General features: G+C 40.3%; 1 protein-coding gene across 4 annotated transcripts in view; it reads left to right on the top strand.

Moving 5' to 3' along the window:
* The window catches only part of trim9 (tripartite motif containing 9), a 94,943-nt gene extending 79,227 nt beyond the window's left edge, over nt 1-15,716 (top strand). For all 4 annotated transcript variants that reach the window (XM_048537379.1, XM_048537377.1, XM_048537378.1 and 1 more), the window contains 3 exons: nt 5,826-6,129; nt 9,644-9,806; nt 15,207-15,716. In XM_048537379.1, coding sequence (XP_048393336.1) covers nt 5,826-6,129; nt 9,644-9,806; nt 15,207-15,299 — 560 coding nt within the window. In that variant the 3' untranslated portion in view covers nt 15,300-15,716. The remainder of the gene's footprint in view (nt 1-5,825; nt 6,130-9,643; nt 9,807-15,206) is intronic.
* Nucleotides 15,717-19,761: the final 4,045 nt, after the last annotated feature.

Raw genomic sequence — 19,761 nt, 5'->3', positions numbered from 1 at the left:
TTACATGGTGTTAGGAGAAGCACAGTTAATGGATTGGTACTTTTTCAGGGAATAAAAAAAGTTAATTCCAAGCGGAACAGCATTGGCAGATCAACTAATTTCCTTGCTGTGGAAGACGTAAGAGGTTGTGGTCAGGTTATAGTTTCCACTGTCCATGAAAATAGGTAATTTGCTTATTGAGGGAAAATGCTAATGCTGAGGAAAGTAATATCCTTTATTCTCATCCACCTTCCTGGTATTCTGAGTTCCATATGTGAATCTTTTCACTTTCTGTTCTCTCCCTCCATGTTGAGAAATGTAATGTCTCTGGGGATTTTCAAGATGCCTCTCATTTTTAAGCTAATTTGTATTCCATTATGAGGCCTTATTTTACCCACTCCCACTAAAATACTGCCTTTGTATCAATTCAAGTTCCTGGATTAGTCCAATTAGCCACTTTTTGTACAAAGCTGATAGATATCATAATTTCAGTTGATGGGTTCAGGATTTCTTTTTCGTGTTCCACATGTTTATACAAATATTTAACTCAAGTGTGAGATGTATGCTGAAATTACTAATATTACTAATTGTAGGCACTGCCTGTCATTCTGTGTTATGTCAGTGTTAGAAAGCAAGGATACTGCAATAAAATGGTACTGATCTAAAACTGTAAAAATAACCATAACATCAATAATTGTTGCATCAAGGAAATGTGACCTGCCTTTTATTAAAAGCATCATATATTCTCATTCATCATCTTTCATTGTCATAAGCAAAAATTACTTGGGACGTGCCAAAAAATCGCTTGAAGGAAGTGGTTTGCTGGAGAAAATTGTGTTTTTGCTTCATTATTCTAAGCCAATTATGGGAAATATCCAATAATTAAAGAAATTATGTAAGATATTTGACAACTTCTGGTCATGAAGCATACACATTATGTTTATCTTATGATATTCAGTTTAAATATTGCATATATCTTAATGCATTTTTTAGTAAAGGACTATATGCTCTTAATTTTATTGTTCTGTTACTTTTATTAGCTATGGCTGTCTTTTAACAAAGGCAGTCCGTTCCTTTGTGATCACCTTCCCTGACCTACCAATGCCCTAATTCTTATTGCCACTAACATTCCTGTCATACGGTTATCTGCTGAGGTGACTGTCGTCATCATTGGCATTGCTGTAGAGTTGGAAATTTTTATATGGGAAAAAGTCCGTACAGGACCAGTCAGATAACAAGGTGTAGAGCTGAATGAACACAGCAGGCCAAGCAGCATGAAAGGAAAGCTGATGTTTCGGGTCTAGACCCTTTTTCAGAAATGGGGGAGGGGAAGGGGGTTCTAAAATAAATAGGGAGAAAGGGGGAGGCAGATAGAAGATGGATAAAGGAAAAGATAGGTGGAGAGGAGACAGACAGGTCAAGGAGACGGGGTTGGAGCCAGTAAAGGCAAGTGAGGTGGGGAGTTAGGGAGGGGATGGGTCAGTCCAGGAAGTACGGACAGATCAAGGAGGCGGGATGAAGCTGTTAGGTAGGAGATGGCGGTGGGGCTTGAGGTGGGAGAATTGGATAGGTGGGAGGACAGGCTAGGGAGGCGGGGACAAGCTAGGCTGGTTTTGGGATACAGTCGGGGAAGGGGAGTTTTTGTCACATGTTGAGAGGGGGAAGCGTGTGGACTTGAAAGAGGAAAAGGCCAAAAAAATACTGTTTGGGGTATTCCAGAGGAAATTGGATAGACATGAGAATATGTGTTTTTGCTAGCAATCCTTTGTTTGTAAAATGGAATCAAATGACAGCAGCTGCATTAACAGAGAATACATGTTGGAATAGAATGATGATATTGACTGTGTCAAAGGCTACAAAAATAACAAGAAGGTGAATTTCGTCACAACCCCAGAAGATGTCGTTTGAATAAAAGCAAAATACTGCTGATATTGGAAATCTGAAACAAACTCAGAATGCTGGAGAAACTCAGCAGATCTGGCAACATCTGTGGAGAGAAAAACCGAGTTAACGTTTTGAGTCCATTATGACTTTCCTTCAGAGTCTGTCTTGTGTTTGGTACAGAGGATGTCCTTTGTGGCTTTGGATAGCACTTACCAAAATCATACCAGGGATAGGGTAAAATCTTATTGAGAACTTCAAGAGTGACATTGAATATCTTAAGCAAGTATTTGACATGGTAACATAAGAAGCAGAAGTCGCCCTTCATATCTTTACTAAGATAATTACTGATGATCTACAACAACTCCATTTCTCATACTACATTTCTTAATATCCTTAGTACCCTGAATTCTAGCAGCTGATGCCTTGATAATACTCAATGGCTGAGCAACTGCAGTCTTTCTTCCAACAAACTCATGGGGTGGGAATCATTGAAAAGAGTACTTAGCTTTCACTGTTGATCCTCTGAGGAGTAGGTGACAAGCAGAGGACTTTAGGAACCAAGATAATAAAATGTGAGGCTGGATGAACACAGCAGGCCAAGCAGCATCTCAGGAGCACAAAAGCTGACGTTTCGGGCCTAGACCCTTCATCAGAGAGGGGGATGGGGAGAGGGAACTGGAATAAATAGGGAGAGAGGGGGAGGCGGACCGAAGATGGAGAGTAAAGAAGATAGGTGGAGAGAGTGTAGGTGGGGAGGTAGGGAGGGGATAGGTCGGTCCAGGGAAGACGGACAGGTCAAGGAGGTGGGATGAGGTTAGTAGGTAGCTGGGGGTGCGGCTTGGGGTGGGAGGAAGGGATGGGTGAGAGGAAGAACCGGTTAGGGAGGCAGAGACAGGTTGGACTGGTTTTGGGATGCAGTGGGTGGGGGGGAAGAGCTGGGCTGGTTGTGTGGTGCAGTGGGGGGAGGGGACAAACTGGGCTGGTTTAGGGATGCAGTAGGGGAAGGGGAGATTTTGAAACTGGTGAAGTCCACATTGATACCATATGGCTGCAGGGTTCCCAGGCGGAATATGAGTTGCTGTCCCTGCAACCTTCGGGTGGCATCATTGTGGCAGTGCAGGAGGCCCATGATGGACATGTCATCTAGAGAATGGGAGGGGGAGTGGAAATGGTTTGCGACTGGGAGGTGCAGTTGTTTGTTGCGAACTGAGCGGAGGTGTTCTGCAAAGCGGTCCCCAGGCCTCCGCTTGGTTTCCCCAATGTAGAGGAAGCCGCACCGGGTGCGAACTGAGCGGAGGTGTTCTGCAAAGCGGTCCCCAAGCCTCCGCTTGGTTTCCCCAATGTAGAGGAAGCCGCACCGGGTGCGAACTGAGCGGAGGTATTCTGCAAAGCGGTCCCCAAGCCTCCGCTTGGTTTCCCCAATGTAGAGGAAGCCGCACCGGGTGCGAACTGAGCGGAGGTGTTCTGCAAAGCGGTCCCCAAGCCTCCGCTTGGTTTCCCCAATGTAGAGGAAGCCGCACCGGTGCCACAATGATTGCCACCCGAAGGTTGCAGGAACAGCAACTCATATTCCGCCTGGGAACCCTGCAGCCATATGGTATCAATGTGGACTTCACCAGTTTCAAAATCTCCCCTTCCCCTACTGCATCCCTAAACCAGCCCAGTTTGTCCCCTCCCCCCACTGCACCACACAACCAGCCCAGCTCTTCCCCCCCACCCACTGCATCCCAAAACCAGTCCAACCTGTCTCTGCCTCCCTAACCGGTTCTTCCTCTCACCCATCCCTTCCTCCCACCCCAAGCCGCACCCCCAGCTACCTACTAACCTCATCCCACCTCCTTGACCTGTCCGTCTTCCCTGGACCGACCTATCCCCTCCCTACCTCCCCACCTACACTCTCTCCACCTATCTTCTTTACTCTCCATCTTCAGTCCGCCTCCCCCTCTCTCCCTATTTATTCCAGTTCCCTCTCCCCATCCCCCTCTCTGATGAAGGGTCTAGGCCCGAAACGTCAGCTTTTGTGCTCCTGAGATGCTGCTTGGCCTGCTGTGTTCATCCAGCCTCACATTTTATTATCTTGGAATTCTCCAGCATCTGCAGTTCCCATTATCTCTGACTTTAGGAACCAGAAGCTTTGATTGGCCTGTAGCTTCTGACAATCTGAGACACCAACGTTGAGGCCTGTAATTCACTGAAGAACTTGTCTGCACTTGGCGTAAGTTCTTACTGATCTGTCCGGGGTGGTTGGACTAATTTTCTTGGTGAAGGGGTTGATCTGTTAGTCACCACCTAACGTGCCTGCCCCCAAACCGTTTAAAAACCCACTTCTACATTCCCGGGACAGGGAATGTTTCCTCTGAATCTCTACCTTGCAAATGGGCTGGATTGTAGGAAACTGGAATTCAGGTGTGTGACAACAGTCTCAGTTGGAAGACTCGGAGATATGACCAAAGAAGGATTATTAAATGGGAATCAGGAAAAGGGAAAGGCTGGGGTGGGGTGTGGGGATCGAAAGATTAAAGTTTAGGCAGAGGAGAAAGAGGCTGTTGGGGGAATCAGGATCAAGGACTTTTGGAAATGTGGCAGAAAACATAAGGGTAGACTCCAGATTGGAGGGATAGGGTCTGGTTGGAGGAGGTTGGGGGTGCAAAAAAGCTTAAGAACATAAGAGGAAGTCCTTGACAATTTGATAGCTCGTAGCTTGCAAGAACAGAGAGCTAATAGATAAGTTGTTGAGTTGGTGGTGGTTTTGAAACAAATTGGAATACTACCTTTTTCTTTCATGGGATGTGAATGTCACACGCAAGGCCAACCTTTGTTGCTTTAATTACCCTCATTAGCTTTTGTTTCTCCTGAGCATACTGTTATCCATCTCTGTGACTTCCTGTCATTCTGTTTCTCTGGGCTCCATCTATGCCTATCCTCTCACTCCTTTTCTACCCTCTCCCTCCACCCTGTGGTTAAACACATCACATCTGGTATTGAGCTCTAAAGATCAGTCGAGTCCTCGTTCAGATCATGATCCTGTGAAATGTACGACAATTGGTCGCGTTGCCTTGGGACTAGGAAAGTAACACTGTTGGTCTGGATTGCCCTGCAGAAAATTGCTGGAACAACTGCATGGTTGGGAAGAGCAGAATTGGCTTTGGTTATGGTGATCTCTATTCCTTGTTAGGTAGCTTCTTTGTTTGTTTACTACCTTGTGTTTTTAAGGAAAGGTAAAGTATTGGAGGTGTGAACAGATGTTAACACTACAGTGGTAGCCGGTCTTAGGGGTGCATTTGGATTGCAATGGGAAAATATACATTTGAAACCCTAGTTAAAAATATGCCCAGATCAAGATGAACCCAATTCTAAATGTGATAATTCAGGACCATCAGAAACTAACTCCATGTCATTCTGAATTCAGCAACTTTTTATATATACAGTGCCTGGGATGTGAATGTTACTGGTAAGGCCAGCATTTATTGCTCGCTTTTAATTGCCCTTGAAAAGTTGGTCACATGCCACCTCTCAAACCACTGTGGACTATCTGATATAAGTACACTCGCAGTGTTGTTATGAAAAGTAACAGGATTTTTACACAAGAATGAAAGACTGGCGATACGATTCCAAATCAGAATTGTCTGTGAAGTAATGAAAATATTTATGTTGTTGCTTTGATTATTTGGTAAGAAAATTTTGCATTAGAACAAAGACTACCATAACATTGGTTTGATGTGCTATTTCAATACCACTTTAACACCAGTAATAAGAAATGGCCAAATTTTATCTGTATTAATGAAACGTTTACCTGTGTAACCTTGGTCTTAATGTCATGTGGTGAATTTTATTTTCTTTTTAAAGCATGGGATTCTTGTCCTTTTTTGTCAGATTCTATCCAGCTTTACCATAAGGTCTCTAATCTGATTCTATATTAAGTAATATTCATAATAAGTATAATATTCTATTTTCTTTTTCAGTTGCCTGGTTTGGTTTTGATTCGGGTTCAGCCCATCCTGACATTCTGTTCTCTAATGACAACCTCACTGTTACCTGCAACAGCTATGATGACAGGGTAGTACTAGGAAACACTGGATTTTCCCGAGGTATCCATTACTGGGAGCTGAGTATTGACCGCTACGACAACCATCCTGACCCTGCATTTGGTGTGGCTCGTATAGATGTCTTGAAAGATGTCATGTTAGGAAAGGATGATAAGGCCTGGGCTATGTATGTTGATAATAATCGAAGCTGGTTTATGCATAACAACTCTCACACAAACAGGTAATGTAAAAAATGATTATTGTTAAGCTAATTAATGTGGGACTCAACTGAAATTCCTTTGTATCAACGTTATGATACCAACCTTCACTATGTAAACAAAAATTAGATGCTCATTCTTTCCAGTTGATTTTTAATAAGTTTAACTGAAGGGTGACTGAAATAACTCCACAGAAGCTATTATCCCATCACCAAGTCCCCCTTTTATTCACAAGTGGAAAGCCCTTGACACTAATCCAGCTTCCTCAGAGCCAACTGTCAGTGAACAAAACCTCTGACTCTCTTGTTTATTATCTGTCAGCCAGGACTCCCTAATTGGACCAGATTGACAGCCACAATTGGAGAAATCATATTTTATGAGGTCCACCTGGTTAAACTCATCACACTCACTACAGTGACAGTTCCTCATTAATGTTTTCTACATATCCCCTATACTGATTATGACAGTTTGAGAATTTAAAACTAGATGACCAGAAAAGTCCTCCAATGCAATATTGGGAAGAATTAAGATGCTGCTTTTGATTCCTGCTCCTGACTGTATTCCCTAGCTGCTGACTCCATCCACCTCCCTGGCAACGGTCTGACATTAAGCCAGTCTGTTCACAATCTTAATGTCATATATGATTGCAAGATTAGCTACAGACCGTATATTTGTGCCATCATGAAGACTGCCTATTTCCACTTCTGTAACAATGCCCCACTTTGCCCTGTCTCAGTTTGTCTGCTACTGAAACCCTTACGCCTTTGTTATCTCTTTTTCTACCTGCTATTGGCTGGTCTCCCACAGCCTGTGCTCAGTAAACCTGTGGCTACCTAAAACTCTGAGGGCAATATTTTAACTCACTGAGACTTATTTCTTTATAATTCCTCTGCACTGAGTCCCAGTCAAACAATATCTTGATTTTAAAACTCTCATCATTTTCAAATTACTTTACCATCTTGCCCCTGCGTATCTATATCACTTCCTTCCGTTCCATTACATTATGAGATATACAGTTGCATAGTTCCAAAGCTAGGAATAACCTTCCTACACCCCCCTACCCCTCCAAACTCCTTTAAGATTCCATGAAGGTCATGTTTTTGGTCATCTGACCAAATGCCTCATGTGGTTTGGTTTTCATATTTTCTTTTATTATGTTCCTATGAAGCACGTTACAACCAGCTGAGGACAAATCACAGCTGTTTCTTTTTTAAAATCCTATTGCAATCAGTTGCAACAATTTTTTTGTTTAGTTTTTTAGCTCAGAGCTCTCATGCTTTAATTAAACTTAGTTAGCCAGATCAAAAATGAAGGAGAGTCAATTCCAATGTGTTATTCAATGAAAGAGGATGCAGTTCTGTTACCTGAAACAAAAAAAGCAAAACATGACAACAAACACACAAAAACACAGGTAATGAGCTTACAAAATAACAGGCATGGTGGAAGCAGGTATTTGGCACAGACAGAGAGGTGAAGGCAGTTGCAGTTTAGTTTAGAGTCTTTGTGAGGTGAGAATAGAAAGACCAGAGTCCAACTGTTCAGCCACGGCCTTGTTTCCCGTATAATGGCAAAGCTGCAGGCGTCCCAAAATCCTAACTGAATCATTGCTATTGTCCCAAGTTTTTTTTTAAATCAGCTTGTGTCTGAACTTAAGGTTGAAAGACAGACTTGCAGTTCTTGTTCAAAAATATCATCTTCCTTGTCTTGTCTCAGAATCCAAATGCAATTAGTTGCAACAAACATCTTTTTTCCCTCTTCTAGCACAGAGTTATCATGCTCTAATTAAACTTAGTTAGCCAGATCAAACACGAAGAGGAGTCAGCACCAAGGTATTATTGAATAAAAGAATGCTAAGACTGTTGATAACAGTCCATCTGTACTTTCTTAGGACTACCCTAGACTTTCTCAAGCTGAGTACTTTGCATACAAACTTTCATTCCATTATTATAGTTTCCAGAAATGTTTTTTTCATAATAACGTTACATCCAGTGTGTCTTTGTTTTACTGATGGGTTCATAAGCTTGACTTAACCCAGGTGATTACAGCATCTGTTTTAGCTCAATATTGGTCCTTTTCAAACTTATTTATTTTAAGTCCATGGAAGTTTCTGTTATTTTAAAGTAAAATTGTGAAAGTTGAGTACAAGGATCCATTTTCACTGTAATTGTAACGAGTGTCATGAAATGTATCACTTTGTCATTGGTGCTATGTGTACATAGTTGTTTTTCTCCTCAACACTTGTCAAGCTAACCTTTTTTTTTCATTTCAATTGCGTATCTCTACTTATAAATAGTGATCTTACCAGAGAAAATCTTATAACCTTAACTCCCAACACTTCAGGCAGCTTCTGAGCAGATAAATTGTTAATGGGAGGACCTTTTATACAGGACTATTGACCAGAAACATTTCTTTTTTGCCACAGATGCTGCCTGATCCACTGAGTATTTCCAGTATTTTCTGTTTAATCTTCAGAATGTGTCAAGATAGCAGTGTAGTAGTCAGAGATAATGGGAACTGCAGATGCTGGAGAATCCGAGATAACAAAGTGTGGAGCTGGATGAACACAGCAGGCCAAGCAGCATCTTAGGAGAAAAGCTGACGTTTCGGGCCTAGACCCCTCATCAGAAAAATAGTGGTCATATTGCTGCCTTAATAATCCAGGTACCCTGAGGACATGGGTTCAAACTCAGCTAGAGTGGATCAGCAGTTAGCACTGCTGCCCCACAGCACCAGGGACCCGGCTTCGATTCCTTAGGCAACTGTCCATGCGGAGTTGCATATTCTCTCCATGTCTACGTGGGTTTCCTCCGGGTGCTCTGGTTTCCTCTCAAAGATGTGCAGGTTAGGTGGATTGGCTATGGAAAATTTGGGGCTACAGGGACAGGGGAGGAGGTTAGGTCTGGGTGGGATGTGGTTTGGAGAGGTCAGTGTAGACTCGTTGGGTTGAGTAGCCTGCTTCCACACTCAGGATTCTATAATTCTAGTTTGACAGCTGGTGGAATTTGAATTTAGAAAAAATCTAGAATTACGAAACCAGACGAGGAAGGTGATCATGAAGGCAGCGTTGATTATTATTAAAAACTTACCTAGTTCACTGATGTCCTTGAGACAAGGAAATCTTCTTTCCATACCCATTCTGGTCTACATGTAACTGCAGGCAATGTGGGTGACTCTTAACTACCACCAGAAATACCTTGCAAGCCACTGAATTTAAGTGTAATTAGAGATTTACAACAAATGCTGGCCTTGTCAGCAACACCCAGATCTCTTGAAAACAGAGAGAAAAGAGTGCTTCTTTCAAGTGAAGATGGACCAATTTGGCAGCAGAATGCTTTTTAGTGGATCCTGGTCAATTACACGAGAGATAAAGGAATTAAAAGTTATGCTGATCAGGTGAACTCGAGAGAGTCGAAGGCTTATGGTGCAGAAATCCTGGTTTTGACAAAATACAGTTGTCTGTACAGTATAAAATTATACAGATTTATGATTACTATTTTAGATATTTAACAAATGAGCACTGTTACTTCTTTGTCCTAGAACTGAGGGAGGCATTACCAAAGGAGTCACTGTTGGTGTGCTCTTGGATTTCAACAGACGGACACTTACCTTTTCCATTAATGATGAGCAACAGGGGCCTGTTGCCTTTGAGGATATGGAGGGCCTCCTGTTCCCAGCAGTAAGCCTGAATAGAAACGTACAGGTGTGTTCTGTGGTACAATACTTAATTCTATACATTTTCAAAAAACTCAATTCCTTTTATGTATGTGTGTTTAAATGATAGTTTTACCTGATGTTTCTGATTTAGTACTCTAATAATCCAGTAGTTTTCAATCTGAATTTTTTTTAATTCTCCCTATGGTCATAACCAAATAATGTAGACATTTTTAATGCGTAATTCCAAAGTGAGTCTTCTGTAAGCAACATAACTTAAATTTTATCTTTGGAAACTGTGTGGACTGCAATGAGAAAGAACTGTTTAAGAAAAAATGCATTTCCTCAGCTGGCTACATAATTTTTCAGAAAGGTCTTTGATAGCTATTGTGAACTATGTTTTTGTAGCAATGGGTTCCTGCAATATGCAGCCAATCAGGAACTGAGGAGTTCTTAACAAATGAAGCAGATTTGGTTCTCAGCTGATTGAGCAGGTTGGAACTGGAAACAAGTTAGAGAGGTGCGGACACAGAGAGAGAGAAAGGCACAAGTGTGTGCAGTTGTTCTCCCCAGCAGAAGCTGCCTGCTTTTTGTAGTAAAGAACCTCTTGCTTAAACTTGAAGAAGGCCAGTTACTGCAAATCCTGCAGTAGTTGTTCTGTGTTATTATCACACACACTAAAGCCAAACAAACTCAGCCCGTGGAAGCTGAGCTGGCATTGCAAGCAGAAAGACTCTTTGGTCTCGTTATCAGAAACTTTTTGTGGGCATGTAGAAGAACCCAAGGAGGTAAAAAATAGAGATAATGGGAACTGCAGATGCTGTAGAATCCGAGATAACAAAGTGTGGAGCTGGATGAACACAGCAGGCCAAGCAGCATCTTAAAAAATAGAACTTCCTTGGTAGCAGCCTAATAAATTTGACCCCTATTTAAAAAACAACACTATTTCAGACTGCTCTTGTTGAACTGGAGGGAGAAGCAGTCCTTGAAGTAAAAATGAGGTTCTGATGAGGAAATGACGACCTTTCACAGACCTGCAACAAAAAGTGGTCAATGATCCACCAGATGGTGGTACTGCTGAGGCACTGTAGGGAAATATTATGCCTAGTTCATGAAATTCCAATAGCTAGGCAAGTCAGTATATGTGAAACTCAAGAACAAACTAGGCAATACTTTTACTAGCCACAGCTCCACAGGCATGAAGTAGGGTTTTGCAAAACATGCCACACCTGCCAGGTTGTAGGAAAACTCTACTACAATGACACTTTAACCCTAAAACTATTAACTTTTGGGAAACAATTTAACAATGTTTTGTGGAACGTGTGGGTCCTCTGCCCAAAACAAAAGGAGGCTTCTACTATATCCTTACCGTCATAGACATGGCTACCCATTTCCTCGAAGCTGTTCTATATCCACCAAAACCCGGTAAGAGAATTGATCTATTTCTTCATCCAGTATGGTGTATCCGTCAAGATTCAGTTGGAGCAGAGTTCAAATTTCATTTTCATTGTTGAAATTTTCTGCTTGGGAATCCTGCAAGTTTCTGGACTTACTATCAAGTTCAACAATCTCTGGGTTTGAGCACTTTTCCCCATGCTTTCCCCAGCACCACACACCCGGCCTTGTCATCACATGGGCTGCCACCACACACAACCCATTGTCAGCTGCTAGTAGTCCCCATGAGCAGCTATTCCTTTTCCTAAGCTGGTCTTTATCCTCTCCTTTGTCTGTTCAACTGTTTTTTCTTCTCTCTCTTTGGGCTGTATCTCCTATCATTTACTCTTCTCCACTGTGCATTCTGTCTTTTGCACAAAAAATTCCTTTCCGAGCCAAAATCAGTTCTGAGCAAGGATCTCCAGGCCCAAAACATTAACCCTTATTTTTCTCCAGATGCTACCAAATCTGTTGAGATTTTCCAGTAATTTCTGGTTTTTGTTTCAGATTTATAACATCCGCAGTTCTTTCAAATTTCACGTCCAATTTTTTTCAGGGTCATGTGTAGCATAGGCGTAACTCAGTAGAAGTAAACAGCATATTATCAGCAGTAACCGGGGTTGCTAGAATGGTACCACAAGAGCCTGAAAACAAAGATCAGGGCATACTGTCGTGAGTACTCCCATGACTGGGATAGAGAGCTAAATTTTCTTCTGCTACTAGGGTTTGACCTAATGAGTCCACTGGGTTTACTCCACTGAATTACTTTTAGACACCAAGTATGGGTACCTCTGAAACTAATCAAAGAAAAACTTTTAGAGCAAAAGAGGAATTAGAATTAGAACCCCTACAGTGTGGAAACAGGCCCTTTGGCCCTACAAGTCCACACCAACCATTGGTGCATCCCACCCAGACCCATCCCCCTTTTACCCACCTAATCTACAGACCCCTGACCACTATGGGCAATTTAGCATGGCCAATCCACCTAGCCTGCACATCTTTGGACTGTGGGAGAAAACCACAGTACCCAGAGGAAACCCACGCAGACACAGAGAGAATGTGCAGACTCCACACAGACAGTCACCCAAGGGTGGAATTGAACCCGGGTCCCTGGCGCCGTGAGGCAGCAGTGCTATCCACTGAGCCACTGTGATGGTAGACTGAAATAAAGTTCTGAGAGTGAAACTGACAAACCTGTGCAGTGGCCCAAGAACACTTGAAAATCTCAAAAACAGCAGTGATGTGAAAGGCAGATAAACATGCCATGTCCAAAACCTTTCAGCCAGGATACTATGTGTTAGTGCTCCTACAATACCAAGTGCACTGTTAAAGGTGTGGTTAGTGACCCATACAAAGTAGCCGTCGAAGCGAGTGACATTGGGCTAGGGACTGCTTTACTTCAGAAAGATGAAACCAGTGTACCGAGACCATTTGGATACTTTTCTAAAAGAACTTAACGGAATCAGAATTGAAATCCAGAATAGTTTATTACTGGCTGTCAGACACTTTCAGAAGAGAGGTCACTAAACCTGTACTTTAACTCTGCTTTCTTTCCATAGATGCTGCCAGACTTGCTGAGTTTTTCCAGAAAATTCTATACTTGTGTACAGGAGACCGCATCTGTAATGACCATTACATTTTGTGGAAAAGTTTAAGACCCACAATGCCTGGTTATTCTGTTGGAGATTTTCTTTTAATCTTATCACCTGAAAATCACCCACATTCACTTAAAATCAAATGCAATTGCAGCTGCTCCATACAGAAACAAAGCAGTTGAATATCTCTCTAATTATGCCAGAGCACTTGGTCACCAAAAGAATACTGCTAACCATGAAACAAGTGATGGTGTTTGTCTAACTGCCAATAGGATGAAGTTGAAGTCATCAATAATTTTCTGAACTCATGGCAGAAGTTATGGTTTTTTCTAGCTTTAGTATTAATATTAACATGCCCTTGAAATTAAAATTCTGCATTGACTAATTCTAAAGAGTCTCTGTTAGCTGCCTTAGAATACACAAAACCTACTGAGTTGGTAGGTTGACTGTTGTGAAGCTATTAGAATACAATAATCTAGAAAGATTGATTTGGAAGAGCTCACAAACAAAAATCATTTAATTGTTGATTAAAATTAACATGTTCTAAGTTCCTCTACGCAGATATACATGATCAACAAACTCAAAGACCTCAGGAAAGTGAATGAAAAGGCATCTGCTTTATATGAACTGTATTACATGCTTAGGAGTCATCGATCACTTGTCAGCTAAAATTTACTTTTGATGTCAAGTAATTTATCTAAGTATTTTTTACTGTGTTGAAGCTGGCAGCTACACAGTATGAAGCAAATGGCATTTGTGGATTACTCTTTGAATAAAGCATTTAAAAAATTAACGTCCTTCTCAAGCACCAGTAGGCAGAAGCAGCCCCAGTTTTATTTGCCTGGAAGGATAGAATACTAATAATGCAACAATCCCTCAGTACTGCATTGAAGTGTCAGCCTAGACTTTTGGTTCAAGTTTTAGACTAAAGTTCAAATCTAAAACTTATTGATTCAGCATACTAATGGAATCCAGCCAAGGACAATTATTATGCTGTATAATTTTCATAGTTTTTAGTAAGGAGCTATCTCTTGGAAGCTTTAGAATATATTGGGCCATTTCAGTCTAAAATGCAGAAGTCCAGTTGTTATTTCTATAATCTTTTTATCAAGTTTTTAATTATAGTTTGTCACTCAGCCTTGTTAAAGAAGCTTGAAGCTATGGGAATATTTGCTACATGACTAATGATTAACTAATCACATTTGCCGACAACGTTGAATCAATAAAACAAGTCAGCTTATTTGATGGAGGAGGCTAGTGTGGAGCATAAACATGGCCTGGATCAGCTTGGCTGAATGACATAGAACATAGAACATTACAGCACAGTACAGGCCCTCCTGCCCTCCATGTTGTGCCGACCTGTCATACCAATCTGAAGCCGATCTAACCTACACTATTCCATGTAGGTCCAATGACAACTTAAATGTACTTAAAGTTGGCTAATCTACTACTGTTGATCTGTTTCTTTGCCACATATTATAAAAATAGGCTGGGACTTATTTCACTGGAGCATAGGAGGTTGAGAGGTGACCTTACAGTGGTTTATAAAATCATGAGATTTATAGGTAAGGTGAATAGTCAAGGTCTTTTCCCTAAGGTGGAGGATTTAAAAACCAGCGGACATATTTTTAGGGTGAGAGAAGAAAGATTTAAAAAGGACATGAATGGCAACTATTTTACACAGTGTTTTGTGCATGGAATGGACTGCCATAGGAACTGGTGGATGCAGGTACATTTACTACATTTAAAAGACATTTGGATAACTATTTGGATATGAAAGGTTTGGCGGGATACAGGCCGAACACAGCAGGTGGAACTAGTTTAGTTAGGGAACATGGCTGGCATGGACTAGTTGGACCAAGGGGTCTGTTTCCATGCTGTATAACTCCATGACTCCTTATCTGAGAATAGCCCCTACTGACAGCCAGGTCTAATGATTATTATTGTGAATTTTTTGTGAGTGGGTAATGGGCCTCAGCCATTTGTCACTTGAGAAATCTGGACCTTTACAGGCTAGGAATTTGATTTACCAATAGGCTTATGAATAAAGGTTTGATATGTGCCTTACAATGTAATGATAGTGTACCTAATGAGAGTCCCTACCTGGACCAAAAGATCCAGGTCAACTCTCACCTCTTCCAGAGGTATATCGTAACATGTTCCAATAAGTTGATTAGTAATTTTTGTTAAGTTTGAAACCATCACAGTATATAAGCAAATGATGTGTTGAAATGAGTGTACAAATCAATGAGGAATCCAAGTATAGGGAAATGTTTCTAAGATGTGCAAATTTATTTACTTGCGTACTTTTTTTTTCTTATTTTGAATGTCATGTAAGATACACTAAATGTTAATTTTTTCTTAGAAATATCTGAAAAGTAATTTTTTTTTCATCAGTTCTGTTGTCAACCTCTCTATAGGTGACTCTCCACACTGGTTTGGAAATTCCTCAAGCTCCTGCTGCTGCTGCTGCTGCTGCTTGTGCTACTGCAAGAGACCCAACAGCATCCTAATCCAGGTCATTCTGCGAAACCTGCTGTAATGTCTTTTGGGATCCAGGTGACAGGAATCCCTGCCTGCTGCTAAGATTCTTAAAAGATTCAACATCACTTAATACAAGTTCGCTAGTTGGTGCTTAATGACTGGAGGGATACCAAAAATAGATGAAGTTTCTAGTCATGATATCAGAACATTTGTGTTCGCTTTGATGCTTTGTGCTAACTAAAATTGTAAAAGTTTCAATGCAGCTTGAAATGTAATTTAATGTCAAGCATATTTTCTGTTTACTGATTTACTTTGTCTTATGCTACTAAAATTGCCATGCATACAGATTTAGCTGCTGCAGTAAGAAAAGCTGCAGTGCAGTGTAATTGTAGAAAGTGCTATATTTCTAATCAATTACATTGCTCGGTACTCACGGTTGCTATTAACCTCCAGGATTTATTCTTTCCTGTTGCCTTTGAATCTATATTCAACACCATTCCAAATCAGCTGTTTGAATTACCAAAAGGTAACCTGCACATCTTCACTAAGCTGATAGATTCCTGATCAGACATTGAAAGGGAAAGATTGCAATAAGTACTGTACCTGGAATACCCAAGAATTAGGAAATACTCGGTCAGGTTCTGTTTAATCTTGATTCAATGACAGCCTAATTGTATAAGTGTTAGGCACTATGCTGGCTTAAAAAAGCTAAAGAACAGTGTATATGTGTACAATACATGTCATAGAGTCACTATAGCACAGAAAGAGGCTGTTCAGCCCATTAGATCCATGCTGTCAAAATCCTAGATTCTGATTATCAATCTAGTGCTTTACAGATACAATTGGAGAAGTTCCAAGGCATTATCAAGACTAGTGAGAATAATTGGTTCAGTGTTTGTCTGTATATATGTGGTATCTAGTATCGAACCAAAAAAGTGTATGCGTTTCTTTGGTTGTATGGTGGAATAGTTTTGGAAAGATTTACATTGATGTACACGCAGTTCAAATCTTAGCATAGTTTTGGCACATTTCTCATAGAAATTGGGAGCTTGAACAATAGACTACTATTTAGATAGAGACAAAAGTATTTAAGAATTGTTCGAGGATTAAGAAAATATTATCGGAAGCACAACATTCTTTCAAAGAATTTTTGAAAATCTTTGTAGATTTTCTGTTGGTTGACCAATTGGTTAAATTTTTAAATGTTTTCTGCATGTTTCATTTTACTGAAATCTGAATATGGTTTTGACTTGGAGAGTGGGATCAATTTTGTGTAACAAAATAAATACCCATTATAAAGCCTGATACATTACCTGTTGATGAGAAAATGATATGATAGATTACAGAATAAAATTTGCACAATAGAAAGCTTTCTGGCCCATTAGGCCCGTGCATAACTCTGCACATATTTGATTTTCAAATACCAATTACCTTTTGAAAGTTGCTACTATCTATCCCCATTAACTTTTAGGTGATGTATTCTCATTTCTACCAGCAATTTTACCAGTTATCTTAAATCTGTGCCATTTGTTTACAGACATTGCAGCTAGTGGAAACATTTTCTCTCCATTGTTTTTTGTTAAAAATTTCTCAGTATTGAATAGTTACTAAATCACTTCTTGACCTTAATTGTTGTAAGGAGAATAATCCCAGCATCTCTGGTTTCTCTATGTTATTGAAATCCCTCATCCCTCTCAATCTGATAAAGCTACATATTTCCCATCCCAAAGTCTTAACATTTCTCTTAACTTATGATACCCAGAATTGGATTTATTGGACCACATTTTCACTGCATCAGAATCCATCTCCACAGCGTTAATGCCAAAATCCTTGAGATTGCTCAGAATTGGAAGCCCTGTGCCAGAACTGATATCTTCCTATTTTTGCAGGTATGCCACAGGTCCTGGAAACTGTTGACCTATTAAATACTCAAGTCTGTCCATTTAAACAAGGTTTTGGTTTCCCTGCTGTCTCAAATCCAGAGTGCGCTTACTTGACCTGTTTCAGTGGATTCCCTTTGGATAGCTACAGTACGCCTTGGAGAACTCTGTAGAGGTACTTGCATTAACTGAACAGAGAACATCAGTAACTTTAATCATGCTATTATTTTAACCTAATGAATGAAAGATGAGGCTGGGATGGTCTGCCAAGGCAACTATTTGTTGTCCCTACATAAGAGTTGCACCCAGGTGCAAGGAAGATATTCTTCCTTTTAAAGGGCACATCATACTTCAAGCAAGGGAGCAGAGACCATGTGAATGGCTTATGTCTCACATAGAAGCCAATAAAACAATTAACAATGATTAGTTGGAGTCCAGAGAGAGGACCGAAGATCATGAGGAAAAGGTTACACCAGCAACCTTCTTAGAACAAGAAGGAGGGCAATCAAGTTCTATCCTGTGGGGAGAGTCTACAGGTGTATAATGTCCTATCTTAATCTGACAGAAAATCTACACTAGAGGAGGCTTGGATAGAGCTGAGAGAGATTGTTGCATATTGCAGCACCAACTGAAACCACAATCCTGTGGCCACCATGCCCTGACAGTGGCTGTGAAGCTACAGTCTCAATACATTTCTGTCCTATAGGCACTTTCCAGAGCATAGCGGATGACCTGGCTTATATTTCCCAATCAGCAGCACAAAGGATATGATGTAAGTCATGTTTGCTCATGTCAGGTAGTATACTGATTTCTTTTTGGATTTGGCCATCCAAAATCAGAGATCCACTTGTAGTTTTTACCCCAGGTGCAGAATTTTATTGATTTGCATTCATGTTGCAATAAAGGCCTATCAACCATAATAATGTATTTGTTCACATATGCACATGCTTCCATGACTCCTTTATATGAAATAACTCCCAACTCCCCCATAAAATTCAGTGAGTAATGCAGATCAAGATTCGTTTTCAGGGGACAAAGGTGACTTACTAAGATCTTGCCTGATTATATCCTTTAGGAACCCACAATTTGATGCAAAGTGCAACTGAACACCAGCAGTTTCACCACAAACAGTAGAGAGTGACTGTTGGCATTCTAGAAATGAGAGTTGGGTTCCTTGATCACTCAGGAGTAGCTATCCAATATGCCTCTGCAGTGGTTCACAAATAACTGTTGTATGCTGCATGCAGCACAACATGGTGGATTGGAAGATCCAAATAAATGAGGATGAGGCCATGGTCAGACTGCTATCTCTGAAGGGGAAGCGCTTTCATATTTATCCAATGATGAAAAAGGTGAGAAGTCTACCACTGTGCACCAAAACTGCGGGCAACTATATTCAAAAGTTGGGTTTAAGGAGCCAGGAATTCTGACTCTGTTCCCAATCTAGAAACGCAAATCAGAGCCAATAATCCAACTGAAGCCTAAGCAGTAATTTGTAAAGTTAGTATGCACTTACAAGTTTTTATGCCCTCTACCCCTACCTAGGATATTTTGTGCTTTATCAACTTGTCCTGCGTCTTTCGAGGCTTTGTGCAAATAAACAGCCACGACTCAAACTCTTATGCCCTGTAAATTGTACCATTCTGATTAGATTGTCTCTACTTATTCCTCCACTCAAAATGCAGTATTTGGCACTTAGTCTGCATTAAATTTCCCTTTGTTGTAAGTTCTTATTGGTTTTTTTTGCTTCCTGTCTTTCTTTCATTCCTTTTTTGGAAAGCTGAAGCATCAATATTCTAGGCTCAGTTAACGCGATTTAAACTTGAAAATAGGTATGAAGGCATGTTTGTATTTTTGATTTAGAATTACTTAAATTTTCTGCAAGATAATAGTTTCTCATGTGTTTCGGATACATGTTTTAAGCCAGGACCACAATAAAATAGGAAATCATTAGTCTGTAGAAACGTTCATGCTTTGTATACAATACTAGAATCCTTTAAATTAAACATCTGAAATGCCATTTTAAATCATAACACTGCAATCTCTGGCATATTTAACAGTCCCAACAAATAACTTAAATTTTAATTTTCTACGTAAAAATGTCCTTGTAATATGCTATTAATTAGGAGTAAGTAGAATATCTGATTAGTGAAAAATTAGTTGCCATCCTTTGACTTTACTGCTTTCTTATTATTTTTGACATAATTTTAAGAGTTGCTCCTGGATAAACAAATCAAACTTGAAAGCATTTTATTAAAAAATCAGAATTTTGGACCAAGCTGGGAATCCCTTGAGTCAAACACTTTACAATATATTTTTGTGGATAAACATACAATTAGTATTTCTATCAAAAATAGTATTTCCACTGAGATCCATCTCATTGAACAGACTATAACATGAATAAAGTATATGACACAGAATTTTTCTTATGTAAAAATACAAGCAGGAGTAGTTCTTTGGACCTCTTGGTCATACAGTAAACTTTTAGTTGATCATCTACCTCAATTCTAATATTTTACACAATTCCATATTCCGAGATTCACTTTGTACCCAACAGTCTTTTGACTTCTGCTTTGGATATACTCAATGATTAAGTATTCACAGCTCTCAA

Source organism: Stegostoma tigrinum, chromosome 10, assembly GCF_030684315.1.
Source record: "Stegostoma tigrinum isolate sSteTig4 chromosome 10, sSteTig4.hap1, whole genome shotgun sequence".
Taxonomy (NCBI): Eukaryota; Metazoa; Chordata; class Chondrichthyes; order Orectolobiformes; family Stegostomatidae; genus Stegostoma; species Stegostoma tigrinum.
Note: the sequence above shows the minus strand (reverse complement) of the source record. Positions and strands in the feature narration are given on the sequence as shown.